Source organism: Terrapene carolina, unplaced genomic scaffold (genome assembly GCF_002925995.2).
Source record: "Terrapene carolina triunguis isolate 2854851 unplaced genomic scaffold, T_m_triunguis-2.0 Scaffold139, whole genome shotgun sequence".
Lineage (NCBI taxonomy): Eukaryota > Metazoa > Chordata > Testudines > Emydidae > Terrapene > Terrapene triunguis.
The window spans coordinates 15,266,672-15,292,970 of NW_020664490.1; the positions used below are offsets into that span (position 1 = coordinate 15,266,672).

At 40.6% G+C, this 26,299-nt stretch overlaps 1 protein-coding gene across 1 annotated transcript; it reads right to left on the bottom strand.

Annotated features, from left to right (window-relative positions):
* SERPINE3 (serpin family E member 3) lies at positions 1-23,627 on the bottom strand. The gene is given in 9 exon segments (XM_026653419.1): positions 1-22; positions 24-108; positions 5,539-5,625; positions 10,746-10,846; positions 11,778-11,976; positions 13,774-13,971; positions 15,620-15,853; positions 22,290-22,587; positions 23,536-23,627. Coding segments are annotated over 8 exon segments (1,185 nt in total). The 5' UTR covers positions 22,549-22,587; positions 23,536-23,627.
* Between the last annotated feature and the right edge of the window lie 2,672 nt (positions 23,628-26,299).

A 26,299-nucleotide genomic window follows, 5' to 3' on the forward strand; every position in this document is an offset into this window, starting at 1 on the left:
CTACTGAATAAATGAATTGTGTACCTGTATTGGCGTGCCTTAGGAAAAAGATAAAAGGTCTGTCTGCTTTGAAAATAGGAGTTCGAGATCTTTTTAATAGCACCATAGCTGCAATGCAAGAGAGAGAAAACATTCACGTGTCAGTTTGTTTTGCCTTCGCTTCGACAGAGCACCCTCCTAAAACAGAGATTTTTACTACCCTAACCACCAAATTATTCATCTGCCCTTACTGTGATAAAAATATATGTAATGTTTGTTTAACCCAGCAGAAAAAAATCTCCCCAAGTGAACGAGCAAGTAAATTTGCAAGGATGAATTACATAGGTAATGCAGTGCTGTCTGCTCACTGAGTAATTACGCCTGCTTGCTTTTGAGTTTTAAGACTCACCACTGATATTTTTTTTCATTGATAGTACTAATGCCTGGTCAAGACACGACTGCACCACTTGCCCTGTTCATAACCATCTATGCATAGAGACAGAGTTTACAGTAAGTTGACAAATGACACACATTATCCCCCTTTTGCAGATGGGAAAAACAGGCACAGAGAGATGAAGTGATCAGCCTGAGATCACACCGGAAGCTTATGGCAGACTCCTGAATTGAACCTTAATCTCCTGAATCCCAATGCAGTGTCTGAACTACAAGACTGCTACCTCTCTGCAGTTATTTTCTTACTATTTAACTTACATTTTTAAAGTTATAAAAATAAAAACCCTGTTTAAATATTGCTAGGGCTGTCAATTGCAGTTAACTCATGTGATTAACTCAAAAAAATTAATTGTGATTAATCGCACTGTTAAACAATAGAATGCCAATTGAAATTTATTAAATATTTTGGATGTTTTTCTACACTTTCAAATATATTGATTTCTATTACAACACAGAATACAGTATACAGTACTCACTTTATAGTATTTTTATTACAAATATTTTCCCTGTAAAAATGAAATAGTATTTTTCAATTCACCTCATACAAGTACTATAGTGCAATATCTGTATCATGAAAGTGTAACTTTGTTACATAACTGCACTCAAAAACAAAACAATGTAAAACTTTAGAGCCTACACCTCCACTCAGGTCCTACTTCTTGTTCAACCAATTGCTAAGAAAAACAAGTTTGTTTACATTTATGGGAGATGCTGCTGCCTGCTTCTATTTACGTCACCTGAAAGTGAGAACAGGCGTCTGCATGGCACTTTGGTAGTGGGCATTGCAAGGTATTTACGTTCCAGATATGCTAAATATTCATATGCCCCTTCATGCTTCAGTCACCATTCTGATGCTTGTTTAAAAAAAATGCATTAATTAAATTTGTGACTGAACTTGGGGGAGAATTGTATATCTCCTGTTCTGTTTTACCCACATTCTGACACATATTTCATGTTATAGCAGTCTCAGATAATGACCCAGAACACTTTCACTGCAGATTTGACAAAACGCAAAGAAGGTACTAATGTGAGATTTCTAAAAATAGCTATAGCACTCGACCCAAGGTTTAAGAATCTGAAGTGCCATCCAGAATCTGAGAGGGACGAGGTGTGGGGAATGCTTTCAGAAGTCTTAAAAGAGCAACATTCAGATGCGGAAACTACAGAACCCAAAACACCAAAAAAGAAAAATCAACCACCTGCTGGTGGCATGACTGAGATGATGAAAACGAACATGCGTTGGTCCGCTCTGCTTTGGATCATTATTGAGCAGAACCCATCATCATCATGGACGCATGTCCTCTGGAATGGTGTTGAAGCATGAAGGGACATATGAATTTTTAGCGCATCTAGCACGTAAATATCTTGCAATGCTGGCTACAATAGTGCCATGCGAACGCTTGTTCTCACTTTCAAGTGACATTGTAAACAAGAAGCAGGCAGCATTATCTCCTGCAAATTGTAACCAACTTTGTTTGTCTGAGTGATTGGCTGACCAAGAAGTAGGACTGAGTGGACTTGTAGGCTCTAAAGCAGGGGTGGGCAAACAATGGCCCAGGGGCTGTATCCGGCCCTTCAGACATTTTAATCTGGCCCTCGAGCTCCCGCTGGCGAGCAGGGTTGGAGGCTTGCCCTGCTCCGGCACTCCAGCCAGGGAGCAGGGTTGGGGGCTTGTCTGCTCCACACATGCCATGACTCTGCATGGCTCCCAGAAGCAGGGGCATGTCCCTCCACTGGCTGCCCCTGCCCCAAGCACTGCCCCACAACTCCCATTGGCTGGGAACTACAGCCAATGGGAGTTGCAGGGGTGGCACATGTGGACGGGGCAGTGTGCAGAGCTGCCTGGCCGAGCCTCTGTTTAGGAGCCGGAGGGGGGGACATGCCGCTGCTTCCTGGAGCTGCTTGAGGTAAGTGCCATCCGGAGCCTGCACCTCTGAACCCCTTCTTCCCCCCAATCCCCTGCTTCAGCTCTGATCCACCTCCCGCCCTCCTAACCCCTTGGTCCCAGCCCAGAGCACCCTCCTGCACCCCCCCCACCCCAGAGCTTGCACTCCCAGCTGGAGCCTGCACCCCCCCCATCTCAACCCCCTGTCCCACCCCAGAGCCCCCTTCTGCACCCTGAACTCATTTCTGGCCCCACCCCAGAGCCTGCATACCCAGCCAGAGTTCTCTTCCCCTCCCACACCCCAACCCCCAATTTTGTGAGCATTCATGGTTCGCCATACAACTTCCATACCCAGATGTGACCCTCGGGCCAAAAAGTTTGCCCACCCCTGCTCTAAAGTTTTATATTGTTTTTATTTTTGAATGCAGTTTTTTTTACATAATTCTACATTCGTTCGTTCAACTTTCATGATAGAGATTGGACTACAGTAATGGAGGAGTTGAAAAATAGTATCTTTTTTTTTTTACAGTGCCAATATTTGTAATAAAAATATAAAGTGAGCACTGTACACTTTGTATTCTGTGTTGTAATTGAAATATATTTGAAAATATAGAAAACATCCAAAAATATTTAAATAAATGGTATTCTATTATTGTTTAACAGCCTGATTAATCGCAATCAATTTTTTTAATCGCTTGACAGCCCTAATAATTGCCCAAATGCATTTCTAGGTAGCTAGGTAGTGTAACTAATACACTGACTAAAAATTAACACATTTGTAGGCTTTTTAGGATAAAACCATTTGCCAAAAATAATTTTAATCCAAGATATATATTAAAAATAGTTTACAAATCTAGTTTGATTAGAATGATTTCCTTTTCTCCCACAATCTAATTATTTCCAAATTTTTCTTTGCAATAAAATGTATGACGAGATGTTCCACGGTTTTAAGTAACCAGATCTTGTACAATCGCATATAGCTATAAACATGTTAAAACCAGCCGTGACTGCTCTAGCAATGGAGTACAGGAAGAAGAGAAGAGAACACCTTGGTTGGCTAAAGAGAAAGTTAACCAGGTAGAAGACATCGTGATAGAAAAGAACAATGGCAAAAACACTATCAAGCTGACCACATTTGGGACAGTAGAGAGAGCCAAGGAAAGCAGATGGCACTACCCTGAATATGTGCAGTGCTAAGTTTACAAATATTCTGGTACTGGCCCGTTTGCTCTCTGCTGCCTCCACATTTGAAAAATCAAATGTAGTTGTAGCACAACTACAACATGGGGAATAATTGGGTAGGTGATAGTACTGCTGAAAAAGATCTGAGGGTTATAATTCATGACAAATTGGATGAGAGTCAGCCATGTGATGCAGCTGCAGAAAAGACTAATATTCTGGTGCGTATTAACTAGAGTGTTGTAAGTAAGACACAAGAAGTAATTGGCACTGGTGAGGCCTCAGCTGGAGTACTGCGTCCCATTCTACACACCACATGAGGATATATGTGGACAAATGGCAGAGTGTAGAGGAGAGCAGCAAAAATGGTGAAAGGTTTAGAAAATGTGACTTATGAAGAAAAGTTTAAAAAGGGGCTGGGGGGGCACATGTAGTCTTGAGAAAAGAAGACTGAGGGCGAACCTGATAAATCTTCAAGTATGTTAAGGGTTGTTAAGAGAACAATGAACAGTTGTTATCCATATTCACTGAAGGTAGGATAAAAAGTAATGGACTTAATCAGCAGTCAAGGAGATTTAGGTTAGATATTAGGAAATACTCTAACTTTAAGGGCAGTTAAACTCTGGAATACGCTTCCAAAGAAGGTTATGGACTCGCCATCATTGGAGCTTTTAAAAACCAGCTGGACAAATGCCTGTCAAGGGATAGTGTAAGTATAATTGATTGTGCCACAGTGCAGGGGGGTGAATTTGATGACTTCTTGAGGTCCCTCCAGCCCTATATTTCTATGATTCTATGACAGATTATCTTCTTACTCTTCCAGCCCTTCCTGAACACCATCTCTATTTCTGAAAAGCAGTTCTTTTTAGTGGGCCTGCTCCTGCTGAAATTAATGGAACTTCTGTCATTGACTTCAGTGGGACTAGGACCGGGTGATATGTCTGCTGATTGCAGTTATATTTAGTCTTTGATATGTAAACATTATAGGATGACTTCTATCTTCTATAGGGGATTTTATTGGAAACATTACAGGTATGTTAGTTTACCAATAAGGATGAGAATTTAAGTCAAGGAACTGAATCTTTGTCTCCACAGCAAAGTTAATTATATAGTGTGCATATGGACACTAGCATCAAAATAATGCTACCACAGACATATTGAGCCAGATCCTTAAGTGTGGTTGAGCAATGCTTAGCACTAGATACAGGGGCCTGGTCTACACTGGGGGGGGGGGGGGAGGAAATCGATCTAAGATACGCAACTTCAGCTACGAGAATAGCGTAGCTGAAGTAGACGTATCTTAGAGCGACTTAGAATCACTTACTTCGCGTCCTTAACTTTAACATTATTGTAGTGCTTTCCTCAAAACACTGGCTCTGTAAGCCAAGCGTGAAAGGTCAGTTGCCAGGGGCATCATCTCAGAAAAATTGGGAGAGAGTGACAATGTTGTATCAGCACATAGAACATTATACATGATTATATTATATCCTGCAAAGTTGGGGGGAAGGAGGGGAATAGAAGACATAATGGAATATATTGACCTATTAAAAATAGGGGTGGAGGAGGCAGTAACGATGCTCCTTGCCCCACAGCAAATGACGCCTGTGTCAATTGCCTTTCAGTAAAGTTACTTGAGCATAATAGAAGGTTTGAATAAAAAAAAGATGTTTTTGGGTGCTGGTAGTTCAACGCTTGCTAATCTGAAAAATAGGTGGTTGGGTTTTTCTCGGACTATCCCATGTTCTGAGACTAAACTTGAAAAGGAAAATGTTTTAAGAAAGTTATGAGCAACTGAAAATAGGAGGTAGAATGGAAATGGTTTCTTAAACATTTCTTTTCTTCATCAAAGCACATAGAGGTATGTTTAACTTTGGAGTTAATGGGGCTTCAATAAAGCACATTCTTGTGTGCCTGGCTGAATAGGGATGGATTTAAGCATGTGTAAATTCCTTGTTAAATCAGGGCCTTTAATTATAATATTTGTTGCTGCTATGATATGGCTCAGATGCAAAACATTACTGAAGTTTGTATGTCTGATTTACCTGTAGCTCCTGATGCTTTCGTACCTTCTTCTGTCACTTCAATCTTTGCTTTATGAATAGCTTCTGAAATGTAAAGCCCGCCTTGTTCTAACAAACCAACCAAAAGTAAGTATTAATAGTTATTTGTTTGTCATTGTAAAATCAACACAACCCAGTTGAAAAAAAATTGAGCCACTTCTATCTTAGCTTTTCTCATTCTCATAGTATCGTAACTCCTAAAATCCTGTAGATACCAGACATTTAATCCAGGGCAGGTAGGACAGTTTTTGTTTAAATTATTAAATTCAGAGCTGAATTTAGACCAGTTAGTTAATTCCTCTTGCCTCGCTCTGATAGGATGTATTGGATATTAAAGAGAACAGATAATGCATTTTATCTTAACCAAAAATGTCTGTAAATAGAAAGAATTTTCAAAGACAATTTCGGAATAATGATCAATAATGATCAAAATAAACACATCTCCACTGCTGTCAAAACCCTTTAACCTGTGTAGTTCATTGGTGACTTCTTAGGACATTCAGAATTTACAGAATGACCTGCAGTTAGAATTCTTAATACACTTTTACCAGCACTGTTCACAATGCGATCAGTTTGTGGAGTTACTAATTGCAGGTATTGTTTCTAACGCTGCTAGACAAACAGCAGCACACATCAGAATATTTCCAACAAATGGCACTTATTTCTACCAAAAACAAATGCTGGTTGTAAACACTGCAATCTCTCCTTTAACCTTTTCTCTCATTTAATTTTAATTATTGTAAACTATTCACAAAATGGCATTAACTAAAAAAAAAAAGTTCAATTACTTTGTAAAATTAGTCCAGTTTTTATGGACTGGTTAGTTTTCCAGGTACTTTGCTGCAATAATGTAAAGTAATAACCTGCTGACTACAATCTAGCCTGGGTCACCCAGGGTTGTGAGTTCAATCCTTGAGGGGGCCATTTAGGGATTGGGGGCAAAAATCTGTCTGGGGATTGGTCCTGCTTTGAGCAGGGGGTTGGACTAGATGACCTCCTGAGGTCCCTTCCAACCCTGATATTCTATGATTCTAACCTTTCCTTTTGTCACAGATGTCTTCCACTGATCTCTTTCCTCCATGATGTTAAAATACATTTTCTTCAAAAAGATGGTGGGGAAGAGAAACTTGCCTGCATGGTGAGATTTGATTTACTCTGCTTGTCTGTTTACAGTGTAAATGTGTTGTAGGGAGGTGGTCTGGAGGAATGAGCGTGGGCTTGGGCATTGGAAAAGTGTGACTTCTAATCCTGACTCTGACACCGTGTAGCATTGGGCAAGTCACTTTGTGGGCCTGTGCCTCTGTCTCCCCATCTGTACAATGGGGATAGTATGACTTATCTTACAAAGGGGGTTTAGGAATTAATCAATTAATAATATTTTGCTAATATAAATACTAAGTAAAGTAACCACTTGTCATTTGGGAGGCAGTGGGATAGTGGTTAGCAAGAACAGGACACAGAAGCATGACATCTGGGTTCTGTTCCCCTGCTTATCACTGGCTTGCTGTGTGACCTTAGACAAGTCTCTTGACTTTCTTCATGCCCCCATTTTCCCCATATGTGAAACAGCAATAATAATGTTTTCCCAGCTTTTTGAGACATGGTTTGAAGTTCTTCTATAGAACACTACTACCAATATAAATTATCTACAAATGCTTCGGGAAAGGAGGTTGTTCATCACTCTGATATGATGGTAAAGAAACGTTCTTTCAAAAGTTTACAGCTGAACATTGACTTAATACGGCTTTGAAACTTTACTATGCAGAAGAAAAATGCTGCTTTCCCTTTATTTTTGTAGTAGTTTACGTTTAACACAGTACTGTACTGTACATGCTTTTTTAATTATTATTATTATTATTATTTTGTCTTTGCTGCTGCCTGATGGTGTACTTCCGTTTCCAAATAAGGTGTGTGGTTGACTGCTCAGTTTGTAACTCTGGTGTTCAGAACTCTGAGGTTCTACTGTATTTGTTACGGTTTGAAACATATTCTTCATACTCAGACAAGTTATTGGCTCAGTGCCAGAGTAATGAAGTGAATTTATATGGCCTGTGATATACAGAAGATTAGACTAGATAATCTAATGGTCCCTTCTGGGTTTACAATCTGTGAATGTTATTAAAGGTGAATTGATCCATATAGTGTTTTTCAGCAGCCTCACCAGTATTACAAACGCTTAACAGCTGATAAAGCCTGTATCTCCACAGACAACTCACTGATTGGACAGTTCTAAACATTTGTGGTTGTCAAAACCTGAAAGTGCAATAGCTATAAAAAGATTAAATAACTATATAACTTAAATATAGGTCAAGTACCACATGACCATAGGGTTCCACATAAAATTCTAGGTCTGGTTAGGGCTGTGCTGCAATTAAGTGTTGTGGTATCATCTACATCAAGCTATTTTACCATGTATAAATGAGCACATCAAAATTGATTTAAAACCAAATAAAGCCAAAAAATGTCACAGCTCTACAACAATTAAGTGAACACCTGCAGGGAAATGTCATTGTCATGATTCCTAAAGAATTTTTTTTTTTCACTTAGTAGCAGCCATGAACAACTACGGAGGAGAACCTAGTCTAAAAGTTATCTGCCTACTTTATGGAGAACAACATCCGAAGGCTAGTAAGAATAGGAGACTGATTTCTGTCCCCCTGACTGCCAATGGTTTGCTGTGTGACCTTGAACAAGTCACTTAACCTTTGTATCATTCATGCCAAGAACCTTTTGACACTAGAATTAGTTGAAAATGCAACCAACCCACTATTGTCTGGTCATCTATTTTAAGAATTTTGTTTTAAGAAGTTATTGGGCTAAATCGTGATCTGTTATGTCAGTGTGTAAATCTGGAGTAACTCCAGAGATGTGTAATGAACAGAGTTTTTACAGAGTTATACTGATATAACAGATCTGAATCTGGCTGCTATTCTCTGAATAATCATTTTGCATATGTGTAAGGCAATGGGAATCAGGCCCACTGTCTTCCTAGAGAGGAACTGCACTGCAATGCAGCTTATAAGCATGGGACAAGGTTTAAGGGATAAGATAGCATACAGTCTTTGTTTGCTTCCTTCCTGTTCTTTCACCATCATGTACCCACCATGTAGACAACACTTGGGTAAAACTTCAGAGAGGAACCATCCAGAGACTCCAGCTGGCAGGAGCAGGAACAGCCACTGCAGGGACCTTCAGACATTGACCAAACTTTCTACAGGTTTGACTGGACTTTCTCTGCCCAGTGCTCATTGGCTGTTTGCTCTAACCCTCCTCCTACCCATCCCTCACTTCATACCTGTCCCTCTTACTCCCTTCTCTCCTGCCCTGTCCAATTCACTTTTCTTTCCACTTAGCTTCTCCTTTCCTAACTAACCCTCTTCCCCCTCCCCACCACAAAACGGTGGAACTAAGTGCCCTTTGCTACAATCACATTGTTCACTCTCCTTGTGTATTCTACCCGCTCCCCCACACTGTGTCTATCTTGTCCAGTTAGACTGTAAGGTCTTCAGGATATGGATACTGCTACTCAGTGTTTATACAGCATCTGGCACAACAGGGCCCCATTCTTGGTCAGTCCTTAGGCACTACTGTAATAAACATGATTAATAACACTGAATTAAATGCTGAATTCTATTGGTAAGTGACCAAACCAGTGGTTTAATCTTTCACTAATTCTAGTAGTCCGTAAGATTTCTTGGTATGAATGGCAACTACCGAGTGTGTTGGGAACAATGAACTAATGCTGGGTCAACTAAGCAATCCAAAGAAACTCCCACAAAAACATGTTGAGCAGGAAGAATCACTGGTAAAACAAAATAGAACTCTGAGAAAAGTGACACTTAGAGTGCTGAGGATAGTTCTGTATCTATCAGAACAGTAGCTTCCCCATTCCATGTTTATTATTATGGGTAAAAGTCAATTGCACTGCTTTTCTCCTTTGTGCCTAATCCTGTGGGTCAACTCAGAATTATACCGGGCGGGAGGAGACAGGGAAAATAAAGACACCCTTAAATAATATAACAGGGAAAATTTGAGAAAAAGTGCCACTCAAATTTTTCTTAATCAAAAAGCACAATGGGAGTAAGTCATAAACAGTACAATAGAAGGTCCCCAGTATGCCTTGGTCCATTGTAGTTCATCCTCCTTAAGCACTCATCCTAACTAAATAGCTGTTATACATAGTTCACATTATAAATATCAGTGAACTTTAGTCAGCATATTAACACCTCATTTCTAATTAACAAGGCATTCTGTGCAATTAATGATCACATTATAATGAACACATGCTCAAATTTAATAGGAGGTAAAAAACAAAATCTGTGCCATGAGCTTTGTCCCATGGAAGCAAACTTCAACCAGGAACTTCCTCTAAAGCAGTTTCCACTGTATCAGAAGATGTTCTTGTGGCTATGCCTCCATTTAATGACAATCACACACTGACCAGAATCATATTAGAAGGCTGAGAGTCTCACCATAAAATCTCCATTTAAGAGTCTTTGAATGCAAGTGCCCAAATTGGAATTGTTTACCTTGCTGGAAGTGATATATGTCAGTCAAAGCACATGGACAGTTATGGAGTCTTTTAATATTAAATCAGGATAAAACTTTCCAGTGAGTAGAATAAGATCAGGTTTTTTGAGACATGGTAGTCAGTTTCTATCTTAACAACATGTGGTCTTGGGATATTGTGGGCTGGGTATTATGTTGATTGTTGGCTTGCAGGACAGAAACAAAGCGAGATTACAGGCATGCGTAAAGGTTGTTTGCGTGAGTGACATCAGGACGCAGAATAAAGAGGCCTGTTGTTGTTACACCAATGTCACTTGACTGTGGCATGGCTATTTAGAACCAGTAATAAATGCTTGATCTGCAGCGATCCTTATAGACTTCAGCCGGCACCTAAGCAAACACATTCCAGCAATGTTCTGTCTCACTGGCTTTAATCTCTAAAACATTTTTCCCCACCACCAGATTTTGCTTAACCTAAAATGCAGTAGTTTGAAATAAATTTCAATTCTACAGTAGCTCAATGGAATCTGGATTGTTTTTAATTTTCATGGAGCCAGAAGTAATTAATTAATTAATACAGAAGGATCAGTTCTCTTGAATCAGTCAAACAAATATCATATAAACATCTACAATAAATCTATACACTGAGTGATCATTTCCTATATAGGGAATAATCTTACCTGAAATACCTTTAAAATCAGCCTCAGTTGGATCAAACATGTCTGTAATTCCCAAGGCAGGTAAAACCATTTTTAAGTCAAAGTGACTTTGAATTCTGAATCTAAAATTAACACAGTAGATTTCATTTAAATATATACATGAACTTTGCATTTGCCCCCATTTGTGCTTTCTTTTTTTAAAAATTGTAATACATTTGGTTGTAGGTAGGAATGCATCTGCAAAACATTAGCTTGGAAAAAGAACATTAATGCACAAAACATTTTTTGGTGTTTCATTAGCATGGGGAATGTATTTCTGGAGGTATGTAATAAAGCTTTTCTGTGCTGATTGATGTGCAAAGTACATCCAGGAAATGCCCTCCCTCTTTTGCACCCAGATGGCACATCCTAACGTTCTATTTGTTTGAAAAATACTGTTGGGGTCACGTGCAAATTCTGGCAATAGTGAAGGGCTGGAGTGATTGAGAGTGTGAACTTGCCCTGTACATAGAAGAAATGCAGTGATTGGTGATAGTTGCTGGAGCGCCATTTAATATTTCTAATATTAAAAACACATAGTAAAATACTTTTAAATATTTAGACAATTTTTCTTAAAGTTTTCTTTATGAAGCAAAAAAGCAAGAATGGGCACAAATAATTTTCTTCCCTTTGTATATTTTTAAAGCGTTATTGTACCCCAAATAAACCCCAGGGTGGCAGGACTCAGGCTTTGGTCCCCCCTCCTGGGGTCGTGTAGTAATTTTTGTTGTCAGAAGGAGGTCGAGGTGCAATGACGTTTGAGAATACCTGGTCTATAAGATACGTATAGTATTTGGCATTCCCGAGCCCACCTCTCCTGGCTAAAGAGGGAGAGAGGGTGCTTTGCTGTGCTGATCATGTGATCAGGAGACTGGAGTTGAAAGTGTCCTACTAAATGGACAGATGTCCTTTATATCATTGGTTATGTCTATAATAATGTACACAACACAACTCTGACAATAAAAGATACGGTTAGAGGATGGCCAGGCCCTTGAGAAGGAGAGTGTCACTTACCTAGGTAGAAAAATATCCATCTTCATTCTCTTTAAGCTGTTGGCCCAAACAGTAATGATTTTAGCTGAGAGGTGTGACTCAATCTGGGACAGAGATGTCCTCCTATCACTGGGAAGCACCACAAACATGCTGACTGTCTCCCCCAGATAAGGCAACTCGGCTACACCGAACCGCTCCAGCGATGCGGTCTGGAACTGACCTGCGGGTTTGAAAACATAATCCTTGGCATCACTCAAGGGGAAAAAAGCAGTTCTGAGGAACTAGGTGGCTCAAGGCACTAGTACGAGGATACAGAGCCTTTCACCACTAAGTCAGTGGCTTGAATACAGACCAGGTTGTTAATAAATGAAGATCACTGGCTCACGTGAACTGAGTTAATGGTCTCAATCCACTTCCGAGCAGACAAGTGTCCACATCGCACATTTGCTAATACAAATAGCTCTCTCAGTGGCCAGTCCAGTGGAGCATGGTGATTGAGCTGTCTTCTCACCCTAATGATACTCCCTTTGGGTCAGGGCTGAGGAACTTTGGTGAGAGTGCGTGAGTTTACAATGTGACTGGTCTTACGACAGCGGTTTTTGAATAAATAGATGACTTCATTCTCCAGCTCTTTCAATGTAGCACCTTTCAGCAGAACTACACTAGAAAAAAAAAAATGAAAAGAAAAAGCAGCTCCTGTTTGACTCATTGAGAAGTACTTTGCCCAATGCGCTCATCCATACACCCAAATCAATAGCACAGGTTAAGCTGCTTTCAAGAAGCACACAGCTTTATTGAACTACAAAGCTTTTAAAACCTGTCAAATTCAGACAAAAATCTTTAAACCTATAACCACAAAAAAGGATACAACTTAATGGACTTTCAAATGAATAATTGGTTAGGGAACAGGGTACAGCATCCATTAATGTAGGTGTCATTAATATTAACTAGTTGCTGACTGCATCACATACATGCATATCAAACTTTTTGCAGTACAATATCACAGCCCTGCTAAACCTCCTTTAAGGAGCCAGTGTTCCAATGGAATAATGGCATGTCCAAGAACAACAACTGCAGTGGTCAGCACAGAGAAGGCATTAAATATAGCAGCTGGTGCTTTAAGAGTAGAGGTGTTTGGGTTTTTTTGACTCAATGATCATTCGTTCTATTTTGACAGGTTTCAGAGTAGCAGCCGTGTTAGTCTGTATCTGCAAAAAGAACAGGAGTACTTGTGGCACCTAATTTGTTAGTCTCTAAGGTGCCACAAGTACTCCTGTTCTTTATTCGTTCTATTTGCAGTCTCACAAATACTGGGGTGTAACCATAATGTTTATATAAGTAATTTGCTGCATATCATTACAAAATGTCAGTAAGGTAGTGCTCATTAGTTCTGAAAATCATGGGTTCCAGTACAGCAGTAGGATTTAGATTCCGACCCAGTGTAGCCTTTGCAATATGCACGAGAGAGGGTGCTGCACTGTTAATGACACTTTTCTATCCAGGAGATGTTAAAATATCAACTGTCCTTTCTGTCATCCTCAAATGGCTCTCCAGGTGAAGAGATCCCACGCTTTTCAGATTGAGCAGGGAAAAATCCCAGTGTTCTGCTCAACATTCCATCTCTCAATGAGAGTCCAATCCTGCTCCCACTGAAGTCAGCGGAGTTTTGCTATTTACTTCAGCGAGGGCAGGTTTGAGACCTAAAACAAGATCTCATGTTCAAGCCTATGATACTGTAGGGCATTACTGGCTCCTACTTTCGTCTTCAATCATCATTAAACTACAGTATCTATCTCAGGAGAAGTTTGGATAGAAGCATAATACACCCACAGGTTTTATATGTCAGAGAAAAGGTCTATTTCTGAGCTATTATATTTTGGTGTTTTTCCAAAGTGCTTTCCTCCATGTTTGTGCAGCACCTAGCACATTGCAGGCAGTGCTGGAAGTAAATAAATTAAAAATGTATGTAGTTTACAATATTGTTTCATATGTCAGACATGGCATGAAAAGTAGTTACCATAATTGACTTCAGCCGTGTGGTACATTGTGGGCACTTTCAGGGTGATGCCCTCCGCAGTGGTAAAAGGCAAGGACTGAGTATCTGTGAAAGAGAATTTCTTTTGCCACATGCTTTTGAAGTACATGGTGCTCACCACAGCCATCTGAGTAAGTGGTGAACCAACTGTATCCAGATGTATGCAGTCTGCTTCTCCACCTGCATAAGAAAAGGAGAAGAATATATATATATATATATATATATATACACATATACATACACACACACACACTAATCCTGCATCTCTCTCTCTCTCTCTCTCTCATTTTTTTAAGTGACATTATACATAGGACCAAATTATCAGATTATTTTTTTCAAACTCTTCTGAATCCTTTTGTCCTGATGTGCTACAAAAGTGGCCAAGTCACAGAGGAGAGCATTCTACCTGCAACAAATAGGGTCAGGCTGACATCCGTTTCATACTTTTGTTCATATTTGAGCTCAGAAAATTAGTGTATCCCTTACTTTTTCTTGGCAGAGACTTAGGAGGTTTTTCACCTTTATCTGCAGCTTGGGGCCTGGGTCACTTGCTGGTTTGAACTAGAATAAATGTTGGAGTCTCTGTAACTTGAAATCTTTAAGTCAAGATTTGAGGACTTCAGTAATTCAGCCAGAGGTTAGGGATCTATTACAGAAGTGGGTGGGTGAGGTTGTGTGGCCTGCAATGTGCAGGAGGTCAGACTAGATGGTCATGATGGTCCCTTCTGACCTTAAAATCTCTAAGAAGGATAAATTTTAAGAGTCTTAAATGACTGCATAACTGCGTCTAGCAGTAATGAAAAAAGTGTGGCTAAATCTATGTGCAATAAGTTGAACGTGAAATTATGCCCAGAGACTCTGGTAGTGTCAATGATAGAAAAGAGGCCTTGGGCATGGTTGTGTCCTCTTTGCCATGAAATAAGGGCTCTAGTGTGAAGTTTTCTAACTGATCTTGCCATTTTATTCACCTCCCTACTATGAAAGCCATTGGCAGTATCAAAAAATATAGGAAAATTTTATCAAAGTGCGAGTTGACATTGTCAACAATGTTTCCTTGAGCAATCAATTTCTATCATAAGGTCCTATTATAGTTCTGTTGAGGAAGATAGAGGAGACTTTTCAAGAGCAACTAGTATCAACTTCAACATGCATGTTTAAAATCACATTAGTTATCTGCTAATCAAGTTGATGGCCAAATCCATTCCTAGTATAACTTGTGCAAAATCAGTGGCATGAACCAGTGATTAATTTGGCCCAGTGATTCTAATGGCTTACAGTCAATTTTTCATTAAGATTGGATTTCGTTTCATTAAACTTCCTGGTCATGTAAAGGAATAAAGTTAGCTAATTTCATCTTCTATTTTCGCTGTACAAACTAATGGGTCAATACTACAAAACACCTACTACTGAGTTTACTGGAAGTATTCATTGTGGTGAATACTACACTCAGTGATAGCTGGGAGAATTTGGCTCTAGCTAATTATTCTTAGAACATCCCTGCGAGGTTGTTGATATTAGCCCCATTTTACAAAGCAAGGGACTAAGGCAGACTGGTTAAGGGGTTGATCCCATAATCCTTTACTTAGGTACCTAGACTTACTGCAGTCTTGCCCAAGGTTATGCGGTGAGGCAATATCAGAGTTGTGATTAGAGAACGGACATTCCTGGTTCCCAGTCTTGTGTTCAAGACCGCTAAACTATGCCTTTCTGTAGAGAGCATAGACTAAACATTACTACATTTGGTATGTAGAGTGCTAACTGCTGGTATCTGTACAGTTTTTATTAGTACAGTTGGGTCCTACATAATCATCTCTATTAGTTATTTTACCTTCAGTGTTACCGGTAACCCATTCATTTATCTGTGCAGCAGTGCTGTTAGGCTCACTGAAGTTGATTTTTTGCAGGCTGCTGTTTGCCCAGAGTGCAGTATGTTCAATGAAGTCAGGAGACAGGTGAACTCCAGCTTGCACAAATAGGGCACATGCCAGCTGAACCACAGGGCCTTGGCTAGAGTTGGTCACTTCTTCGTATCCGGTATGCAAGAAGTCCTGCACTTTTGGATCTGCCAGACCGGAGAAAAATTCCATGCTGTAATTCTCATGTTGAACTTAAAATAGCAAAAATAAAGTGTTAATGATAATTCATTGCCGAGAAAATTGTCAGCACTTAACAAATAGCAATGGACCATTTCTTCCTATGTGATTGCAACAGCAGTTAATATAATAGGGTGTCAATGCTGATTGGGCCCTCTGGATGCTACAACAATGTAAAGTAATTCAAAATTCAAGTATGTGAAACTATTAGTGAGGCAGAGACTATTGCCTAGGGATACTCTGCAGTACGTTGTACATACCGAGAGCTTTCTGTAGCAAAACACAGATGACATTAATAGAAAGAACAAAGGTCCACCAATGTTAGCTCCTCCCTCACTGCAATCACAGGAAAATGACTGTGTGGCCATGATCACTTAATTCTAAGGGATGAACCCTGCTCGCTGCTCCAGAGGAAAGTGAAGAAAGCCTAAGAGGTACCTTCCAATATGCCCTGGTGGAAATTTTCTTCCTAATGTTAAATTTGGCTATTATTTTCACTCTGTGCATGTGAGCGAGAATCACTGTAACTACAGATCTAATCTATGTGTACGTGCAGGTGCCCTGGCTGTTCAGGTAACTGCCCATCTTTTCCATAGGAAGTTGAAGAGAATTCAAAACACTGATTAAATTCAGAGGGAAAAAAAAGCCTCTCTGTGTATTTAACCCAAGCTCTGTAGTGTTACTACTTACAGCTGTATGATAGACATTACCTTGGAAATTGCTATATTGTGGCTGCACTAAGTAGTTGACCTTACATCACATTCTATTTGCTCTTGTTTTAAAAAAATACTCTTCTTCTTTGGGGGCCGCTGTGTATCCCCACTTATGTCTTCTGCTGTGAGAGTTGAGCTGCCAAACTGTATAACATAGCTGTAGCCACTTGTGGGAGGAGAGGTGGGGAAATACAGTAGTGCTTGTGCTAACATGACATCTTTGGCTCCATCTATATAAGATAGTGCATCCCCCATCCATCTCAGTTCCTTCTCTGCTGCCAGAGACCTAAACAGAACTCTCTTTTTATTGTTAGTTCCTCCATCAGCCCTTTTGGCCACAGCTTTGCACTGGGAGCTCATGTTCAGTGGTTTATCCACCACAACCCACAATTCTTTTTCAGTCTCATAGACTTTAAGGCCAGAAGGGACCATGGTGATCATCTAATCTGACCTCCTGCACATTGCAGGCCACAGAACCTCACCTACCCACTCCTGTGATAGACCCATAACCTGTGGTTGAGTTACTGAAGTCCTCAAATCATGATTTAAAGATTTCAAGTTACAGAGAATCCACCATTTACTCTAGTTTAAACTTGCAAGTGACCTGTGCCCCATGCGGCAGAGGAAGGCAAAAACTTCACTGGGTCTCTTCCATTTTGACCTGGGGGAAAATTCCTACTGGACCTCAAATGTGACAATCAGACCCTGAGCATGTGGACAAGACCCACCAGCCAGACACCTGGGAAAGAATTCTTTGAAGTAGCTCGGAGCCCTCCGCATCTAGTGTCCCATCGCCAGCCACTGGAGATATTTGCTAATAGCAGTCACAGATTACATGCCATTGTGGGCAGTCTCATCATACCGTCCTCTCCATAAACGTATCAAGCTCAGTCTTGAAGCCAGTTAGGTTTTTTGTCCCCACTGCTCCCCTTGGAAGGCTGTTGCAGAACTTTACTCCTCTGGTATTTTGAAATCATTGTCTAATTTCAATCCTAAACTTGTTATATCCATTTATTCTTGTCAACATTGCTGCATAACTTAAATAACTCCTCTCTCCCCATGGTATTTATTCCTCTGATGTATTTATAGTCACTGCTTTCCAGGATGGAGTCCCCCACCTGGTAAACACAACTCACAGTCTTTGCTCCTAGATAGATGCATTTACATTTAGCCATATTAAAACTTACATTGTTTGCTTGGTAAGATGGACACAAGCAAAGCCAGATTGCTCTGTACCAGTGATCTGTCCTCCCACAATTTTTGTGTCATTGCAAACTTTATCAATTCAAACTTTGTTTTCTTCCACATCATTGATAAAAATATCAAATAGTGTAGGGCCAAGAACCAATCTCTGTGGGGCCCCCAATGGTAACACATCTGCTCAGTGATGATTCCCTGTTTACATTTACATTTTGAGACCTAGCAGTTAGCCAGGTTTTAATCCATTTAATATGTGCCATGTTCATTTTATATTGTTTGTAGGCTTTTAATCAAAATGTCATGCTCAGCCAGGGGAGTCCTGTTTATACTTAAGTATAAACATCTTTTGACATCTAACAGCACAAGTCTCTTTTTGCATCTATCTCTATTATTACCTGGGTGGGACTAAGCCCACTGGAAGATCAAACAGATTATTTGTTGCCTTTGGGGAGAGGTATAAGGGGGAGCCTATTAGTAACAAGCTCTTTCCCACTTGATTAAGAGACGTATTGGACGTTGTTACTACTTCGCCAGAAAACCAGTACACTTGACTAGGGCCACAGTTGCCTCTGTAGCTTTTCTGAGCTAGGTTCCTATTGTAGAGATTTACAAAGCAGCTACATGTAGTTCTGACACACTTTCACTAAGCCCTAGTCGTTGGACTTGGTATCGCGCGGCAATGCTTGTGTGGTAAGGCGGTGTTGCAGTCTGCTTTTTCCTAGAATTCCTTGCCCGCTGTCCTCTGATGGTGGCACCACTTGCTAAACTCCCATTCGTGGGAATTCACAGAGGCTCTCAAAGAAGAAAGTTAGTAACTGCGGTTCTTTAAGAGTTGCCTCTGTGCAGTCACACTACCAACCCACCCTCCCATTTGTCTCAGCGTTCTTTGTATTTCAGGACTCCGCAGGTTAGGGAGAAGGAACTAAGGTTGTCAGGGAGGTGCACTTCCTTTTAAAGATGGAGCCTATGATGTCATTCTAATAGGAGAGTGCTACTGCACCACCTGTGGACATGGCTTTATTGTACAGTTCTGGAGCTCGACACTAGAGGCACTAGATAAATGTGAAGGCATAGAGGCAACTCTCGAAGAACAACAGTTTTCAATAAGTAACCCTTCTTTTATACATTCTTGGTTTTGGTTTGGTCACCATAAAGTTTTTGAAGTCTTAAAATACAATACTACTTTGCATCTAAATTCATCTAAAATCTATAAGAACAAGGGTGTTATTAGAAGCATTAAAATACAATCCACTAAGCTTCATTTTATCTGTAAGAGGAATGTTGGGGTAGGGAAAACTCTGGAGCTTCCCCTTCTGGAATTTTCCCTAAATCATTCTGTTGAGAGGACGCACACACATGATTGATGTCCTTGAATCTCAGATTTTGGGATTGTGCTGGAAGCACAGCACTGTCCTTAAAGAAGCCCTTTGCCTCTACATTGGCTCTGGGACCTCCTGCTCTCCCCTCAAATGGAGACATGGTGCCAACACTTCCTCTGCCAGCAGCTGTTTCCAGAATCCCTTCTGAAAGTGGGAGGGTGTCCACTGCAACAGGGAGGGGGGCTTTGAGCTGCACTGATTTCTCCATGGAGTTAAGGGAGGGCGATGATGTGCCCAACCTTCTTCTGCCCCATACAACAGCCCAAGACCCTGTGGAGTGTCCTCTGTGGAGTCAGGGGTAGAGGAGAAGGATGCTGCAGAAGTGGTGATACCCAGCCTACCCCGTATAAAGAAAAGGAGAGATCCTGGGAGACAAGCTCCCCCTTGGGCTTAACACACAAAATCAACTTGCATAAACCTAAAATACACTTAGCAGGACACTGGCATGTCCAATTTGACTTTATACAGAGATTTTGCTTAAATTTATTATTACAGAATCTAAAACCACTAGAAATGTGTCAATGAAATTCTCTGTTAACAAATTCTAATTGAAACAGGTTTTTATTTTGTAACTGGATTAAAATCCCCCTGAAGTGTTTGCAACTTAAACACAGCAGCACTTTGCTAGTGCAGGAGAACCTGGGACAGTGATTGGCTTGAATTAACTACAAACAAAAATGAACATTACTAGCTTCTTTACCACTTTTCAAAGGGGGAGAAATCCAAACAGGAAACAAACAGCATAAATGGGGAAAAGCAAAGTAGATTTTTCAAAATATTCTTCCCATTTTAATAAGCAGAGGTGGTGTTTATTATTATTATTTTATTTCATTGTGGTATAGCAGTGCCTAGAGACCCAATGGAAATAAGGGCCCCATTGTGCTAGGCACAACTACAAACACATAATAAGCAATCCCTGTCTCAAAGAGCTTCAATCTAACTGGACATGACAAAGGGTGGGAGGAGAAACACAGGCATAGACAGCTGAAGTGACTTGCCACAGATCAGACAGCAAGTTAATAGCAGAATCAGGAATAGAACCTAATTCTCCTGATTGCCAAACCTATGTCCTATGAACAGGATCCTTCTGCCTCTCAGTGAGGACATTTTAAGTATATGGGGCCAAATTCCAAATTGGCCAGTTTACACCACCCGAGAATCCAGTACATGATTTTTAACCTAATGGTGTCCCTTTAATAACCTGCATGAAGACTAATACAGCTTAGTGTTAAAACTTAGCTCTGTTACTCTTTAAGGGAAAAATATTGAACTCCTTGAACAGATGTCAAGAAGAATCAGATATTTTTTAGGTGTAAAGTGCCTTTCTCATGTGTTTTGCATTAGTATACTAGTGTTTGGCAAGCTCCGATGTGGATGTAAGAACTCAAAGATGGTAAAATAAGAAGCAGATGTTATATGAGATACAGTATCCTCAGCTTGTAACCTTAGTAACAACAACAATCTTAGCTAACCAAAGTTCTGAATTTTTACTTGGAGGCTAGTTCAAAACTGCTTTCAAATATTTTATTTGATATTTATTATTCAGACAGACAAATCTTTAGACATTATTTTGCTCAAACAGCCTGTGCTAGAACAGATATTAGAAAAGCTGCAGAACATTAAAAGAGGTTATTAAAGCCAGGGAAAGCTGATTCTCCCTAAAGAGTGATTGAACTTTCAATGGATACTGATGGCTATCGAGGTAGTTTTTGCCAGATTGGTGCATTTTTGTACCACATCCCTCATTATAGTTAAAGGCAGAGCTACACAAATGTTAGCACCAAAGTATAATAGAGGAATGCAGTTTTCTATCTGCTATGTATGTCAGTGAGTTGGTTTTACTCATCTCAAGTAAAACATTTATTTGATCTATTTCTGCTGGATTTAGCCAAACATGCCATTTGGGGAAACAGGTTTTCTTTCTTTCTTTCTTTCTGGAAGTTCATTGTTGCTGCAGATTGGTCATAGTTGCCATTCTGATTTATTTTCACATTAAACACAAGTAAGTTTACCTGAAGTCAGAAACCTATGTGGTTTGTGATGTATACAACTAAAACTAATGCCAGCCTTTCCTCAGGGATATTCCATTTTGTTAACTTTATCCACAGCACGGAAGGAAGGAAGAAAAGCATTGAAATAAGTAATAGGTTTCACCAATCAGTGGAAAACCTCTTTAGTGCTATTTGTCACTTTTTATATGGATGGGACTATTGCCTTAATTTCATTATCTAGTCCATTTTCTAAAGCTCTCTCAATAATTAAGTCCCTAAGAGGCAAGATGTATGGCAAACAGCAAGGTACAATGCTTACATAAATGAGTATTGGTTAAAAACGACTTGATTGAATTGTAGCAAAATGGCATCATTGCAAGTAATACCTTTGTTTGATAGGGTATTTGTGCTGTAGATACTGTGTGTGAGAGGCAGAGAAAATATATAGCACATATAGGTTTTTTTCTGTATATAATAGCTGGATTGAGCTGGAATGGTTATTTTTGAATACCAATACTTTACAGAAAGGCAATAATGACTAAGTAAGGTTACAGAACACAACATAGCAATCTCTATAAATTTTAACTTTTGCCTTCATGTGATGAAAATAAATGTCATGCTTAAGAATACCGATCGCTCTAAAGCTGGCACAGTATGTATAAGCTACAAATTTTGAAGATGAGACAGTCATCTGTTTTCTATAACCAGTGTGCAGATCATGAAAAATAGCTATGGATATATTGTCAGGTGGTAGGATTAATCTTTGGTTAAAATGGAAAGAAAATCCTGAGAATCCAACATTAGTTTAGCTGGAGTTACATGTTCCTTCCAGATCTTCATTTTTTTAATGTAGTTGTTTTAAAGTGCAGTAGAAAGAGTGAGCACTGCTCAGAAAGAAGTAGGAAGAATACATACATATCAGCTGGTTGAACAGTTCCTACAATTCAGTCAAATATGGAAAAAAACAATGCAGTATGAACTCTTACAGATCTTGTTAATTAGAAAGAAGTTTAGCTTGATTGTGCAATTGCTTTCTCATTAGTCAAGGAAGCTGTAGTGTGAATTTATGATATAATGCAAAGCAGTTATTGCTAAAAAATAATTTGTCAAAGAGCAAATTACCGTGGATGTTGTATCCAAGAGCATTTTCCAGCTGCATAAAGGTGTTTCCTTGAGCTCCAAACTGCAGTAGCCCCAAAGAAATGGACACACTTGCTGGTGCAACTATCAAGTTAGTTCTGTTCTCTGGTTCTGCTAATCGCTGGTAGAGATTGATGTCAAATTCAGTTTTCAACTCCTTTAGCTCATCATAGAGGTCACAGCTCCCACTGGTTAAGAAGCAAGAGTACAGAACGAGCGTAGTGAAGACAAGGGGCAACATGAAGGCACACTATGGAATATCTCCCCCAGATAATTACACCTGTAATTAACAATGCGAACAGTCAGAAAATGATAGGGATGGATGACATGTGAACTATTGGTTTACATGTTCATTAAGCTGAGACTTACCATGGAAATAAATCCTGGTAAAAAACCTACCAAGGCACAGTCCAATTGATGTCACGCATAAGGAAAATATCTTTGGACACTGATGTGCTTTCACCAGCTAACAATGTCCAGTCTTCAAGACCACAGCCAGTATAGCAACTGTCATTTGATGGTTGACCATTACAATACACGTGACCCAGATATGCACCCACTAAAAAATGATTCATACTCCATGGTGTAAAAAGCAGCTGTCCAGCATATTAACTACCTGTTCAATTCTGATTTTGATTCCTTAATATTTATTAAGCTACAATTTTGACCCTTGAGTGCTTACAGGCTCTGTATCCATCGGCTGCTACAGCCATCGTTAGGTACCTAAATAAAAGTGATCAATTTTCAAAGGTGCTGGACATCCATAGCACCCATTGACTTCCATTGGGAGCGGTGGTACTGAGTACCAGGCTTGAGAATTTTGACCTTAGCGTGCAAAAGTCTGCAGCCAAGGCGTCCCTCCCAAATACCAGGATAGAATACCTCCCCGGCAAACGGGGTTGTGTTTGCAAAAGACCTCTGTGATCGCTGACAGAGTCACCGCTTTGGATTTTTATGGGGGCGGGGGAGGAATCATCTTTTTAATCAGGTCTGAAGTAGTATGAGATTAAAACTACTTCGAATGTTTCCTAAAAAGCAATAAATAAATCAACCCTCCAAATTGTTGAAATGAGACAGTGGTTTTCTACACACCATTTTAGATTCTGAATATTTGATACAAATGTGTATTTTTTAAAAAGTTACTCCGGCTTCAGTTTAGGATTTTACACAAATCTCTTTCTGTGCCCTTTGCTCTAGAGAGCACCTCTAACTCCTTATGTTTACTCACCGTTAGCTGTATTTAATTGCCTTGCTGTGTCCTGTGCGGCTGAGCTGGAGCTCTGTATGTACTTCTGTCCCCTTCTTTAATATGTGGTGGAGTAAGGTCTAAGTCATGAGACTGCATTTAAAGGAATAGTCAGTGATCGCAGTCTCTATCGGCGATGTCTGTACCACTCTGTCCAAATTCCTGTAGGCTACAGACTCTAGGTAGAGCCAGGCAAAGAGGCATGTCACTGATCAGCAAATCCAAGGCAAGGAACAAAAAGGTACAGGAAAAGCTTTATCTGGCATGTTGGGGGAAATGGGGGGTGCCAGTTAGTGAAAAATTCCGATTAACTAAGAGTTATACTTACCAATGGAGGGAGGGAGTTTGAGTGCGGGAGGAGGTTGGGGTGCGGGAGGGTTGCGGAGCACAGGCTCTGGGAGGGAGTTTGGGTGCAGGAGGGGGCTCAGGGCATGGGGTTGGGGCGTGGGAGGGGATGCAGGGTGCCAGATCCAGGCGGTGCTCACCTCAGGCGGCTCACTGTAAGAGGCGACATGTCCCTGCTGCTCCTAGGCGGAGACACAGTCAGTGGCTCTGCACGCTGCCTCAGCCTGCAGGCACCACCCCCGCAGCTCCCATTGTCCATAGTTCCCAGCCAATGGGAGTTGCAGAGCCAGTGCTTGGGGTGGGGGCAGCACACTGAGCCCCCGTGGCTGTTCCTCTGCCTAGGAGCAGCAGGGAGATGTCGCTGCTACTGGGGAGCCACGCAGAGCCAGGTAGGGAGCCTGGCAACCCTATTGAAAATTTATATTGGGAGATATCAGAAATGCCGAGATGCATATTATTACATTAATCTGTAATTGTATTCTTCTTATCATGTAAGGATTGAAGGGTAAATTGAACTAGTGCCCAAACTGGAAATCAGACTAAAGGGTGGTCTACGCTGAAAAATTACATTGGCATTGATACATTTCTCAGGAGTATGAACAATCCACACCCCTAAGAGATGTAGTTAAATTGACCTAAGCCCTGCTGTAGACAGCACTAGGTGGATGGAAGAATTCTTCTATGTGGATTACCTACAGCGAAGGAGAACTGCAACTGTAGCATTTCAAGTGTAGACATAGCCTGCATCTCTCTTCACCTGTCATTATGCTACTCCACTCTTTTTGTTGTTTTTAAAATGAAGGTGAATTTAGTGCTAGGGGAAGGTGCTGGCTTGACAGTTTGAAATGCTCAGTTTCATGGCGGGATAGTAAAGAAACGCAAGAGGATGAGTATTCATGGTCATTTAAGCTCCAGTTTTGCTAAGCATTAAGAACATGCCTAATTCTAAACACATGAGTTGTCCTATTGATTTCAATGATATTATTCCCATGCTTAAAGTTAAGCACCTGCTTAAATGCTTTGCTGAATGAAGGTCTTAATTCTTGGACCTCTGACTACTGTACATCTTGATTTGGATTGGTTACTGGGTGTATGTCTACACGGGAATAAAAAGCCCGTGGCTGGCCCGGGACAGCTGAGTTGGGATCACAGGGCTTGGGCTCCGGGGCTGAAAAATTGCTGTGTAGACATTTGGGCTCAGGCTGGAGCCTGTGCTCTGGGACCCTGAGAGGATGGAGGGCCCCAGAGCTTGGGATCCAAGCCCAAGCATCTGCACGTTAATGTTTAGGCCCTCAGCCCAAGTCCTGTGAGCCCAAGTCCGCTGACCTGGGCCAGCAAGGGCTGTGCTGTGGGCCTTTATCCCTACGTAGATGTACTCTGCGAGGTTAAAGGCTCTCCAGTGCATCCCAATGCATCTATGCCCTGTCCTAACAGACTCTTTGCACATCAAGGCTTAGGGAAAGGGGTAGGAAATGCTAGAGATATTTTATTTCATTTATAAAATATTAACAACCTTTTTGTGCCCATTTCTTTCATAGCTAATCTAAGCATTGACAAGCACAATATAATATTTACCATCACCTGCTCTAGTGGCATAAATTCCCACATTAAATATTCAGAATTGACTAACACAAACTGCCTATACACAGCAGATAAGTGATATACCACCAAATTCTGATGTAAACTTTCTCGAGCCTGAACCCACCTAATAAGTTGATGCTACTGTTATTAGAATACATACACCTGGATGGGAATCACAGGAAAATTTATCTGGCCCCACCTGGTGGACTGTGGCTCTGCAATACTATAGTGTGGAGGACCAATCTTAGGGTAAGTCTACACAGCAATTAAACACTCGTGGCTGGCCCGAGCCCAAACGTCTACACAGCAATTTTTAGCCCTGCAGCCGGAGCCCCATGAGCCTGAGTCAGCTGACCTTTATTCCAGTGTAGACATACCCTGAAAGGGTAAAGCCCAGGACTTTACCGAAGGCTCAGCTTGGGCTGTGGGCATTGTGGAAGCAATGAGTAAGGTGCAATCAAAGAAGGTATTAAAATCCACCGAATGGTAAAAGACACTGGGCCTGCTTCTGGATTGCTTTGCACCTTGTATATTCATTTACACCTTTGCAAAATTGGTGCCAAATGCTACTATTCTGATTTGGTAGTGTTTTACACCCACGTTGCACAGGGCTAAATAGCTATGGAAGGCGTGTGGCAGTGGAGAATCAGGGCCATTATGATTAAGGTACAACAGACTACAAGTTCTCTGGAAAAGAAGAATAGAAGAAAAAAATCATACTGGCTGATGTGGCATCACATGTGGTGCTGAGACATCTGTGATTTTCTAAAACCCTATATTAGTATTGAAAAAGCGGGGAAGCAACCAAACTGGAGGACTC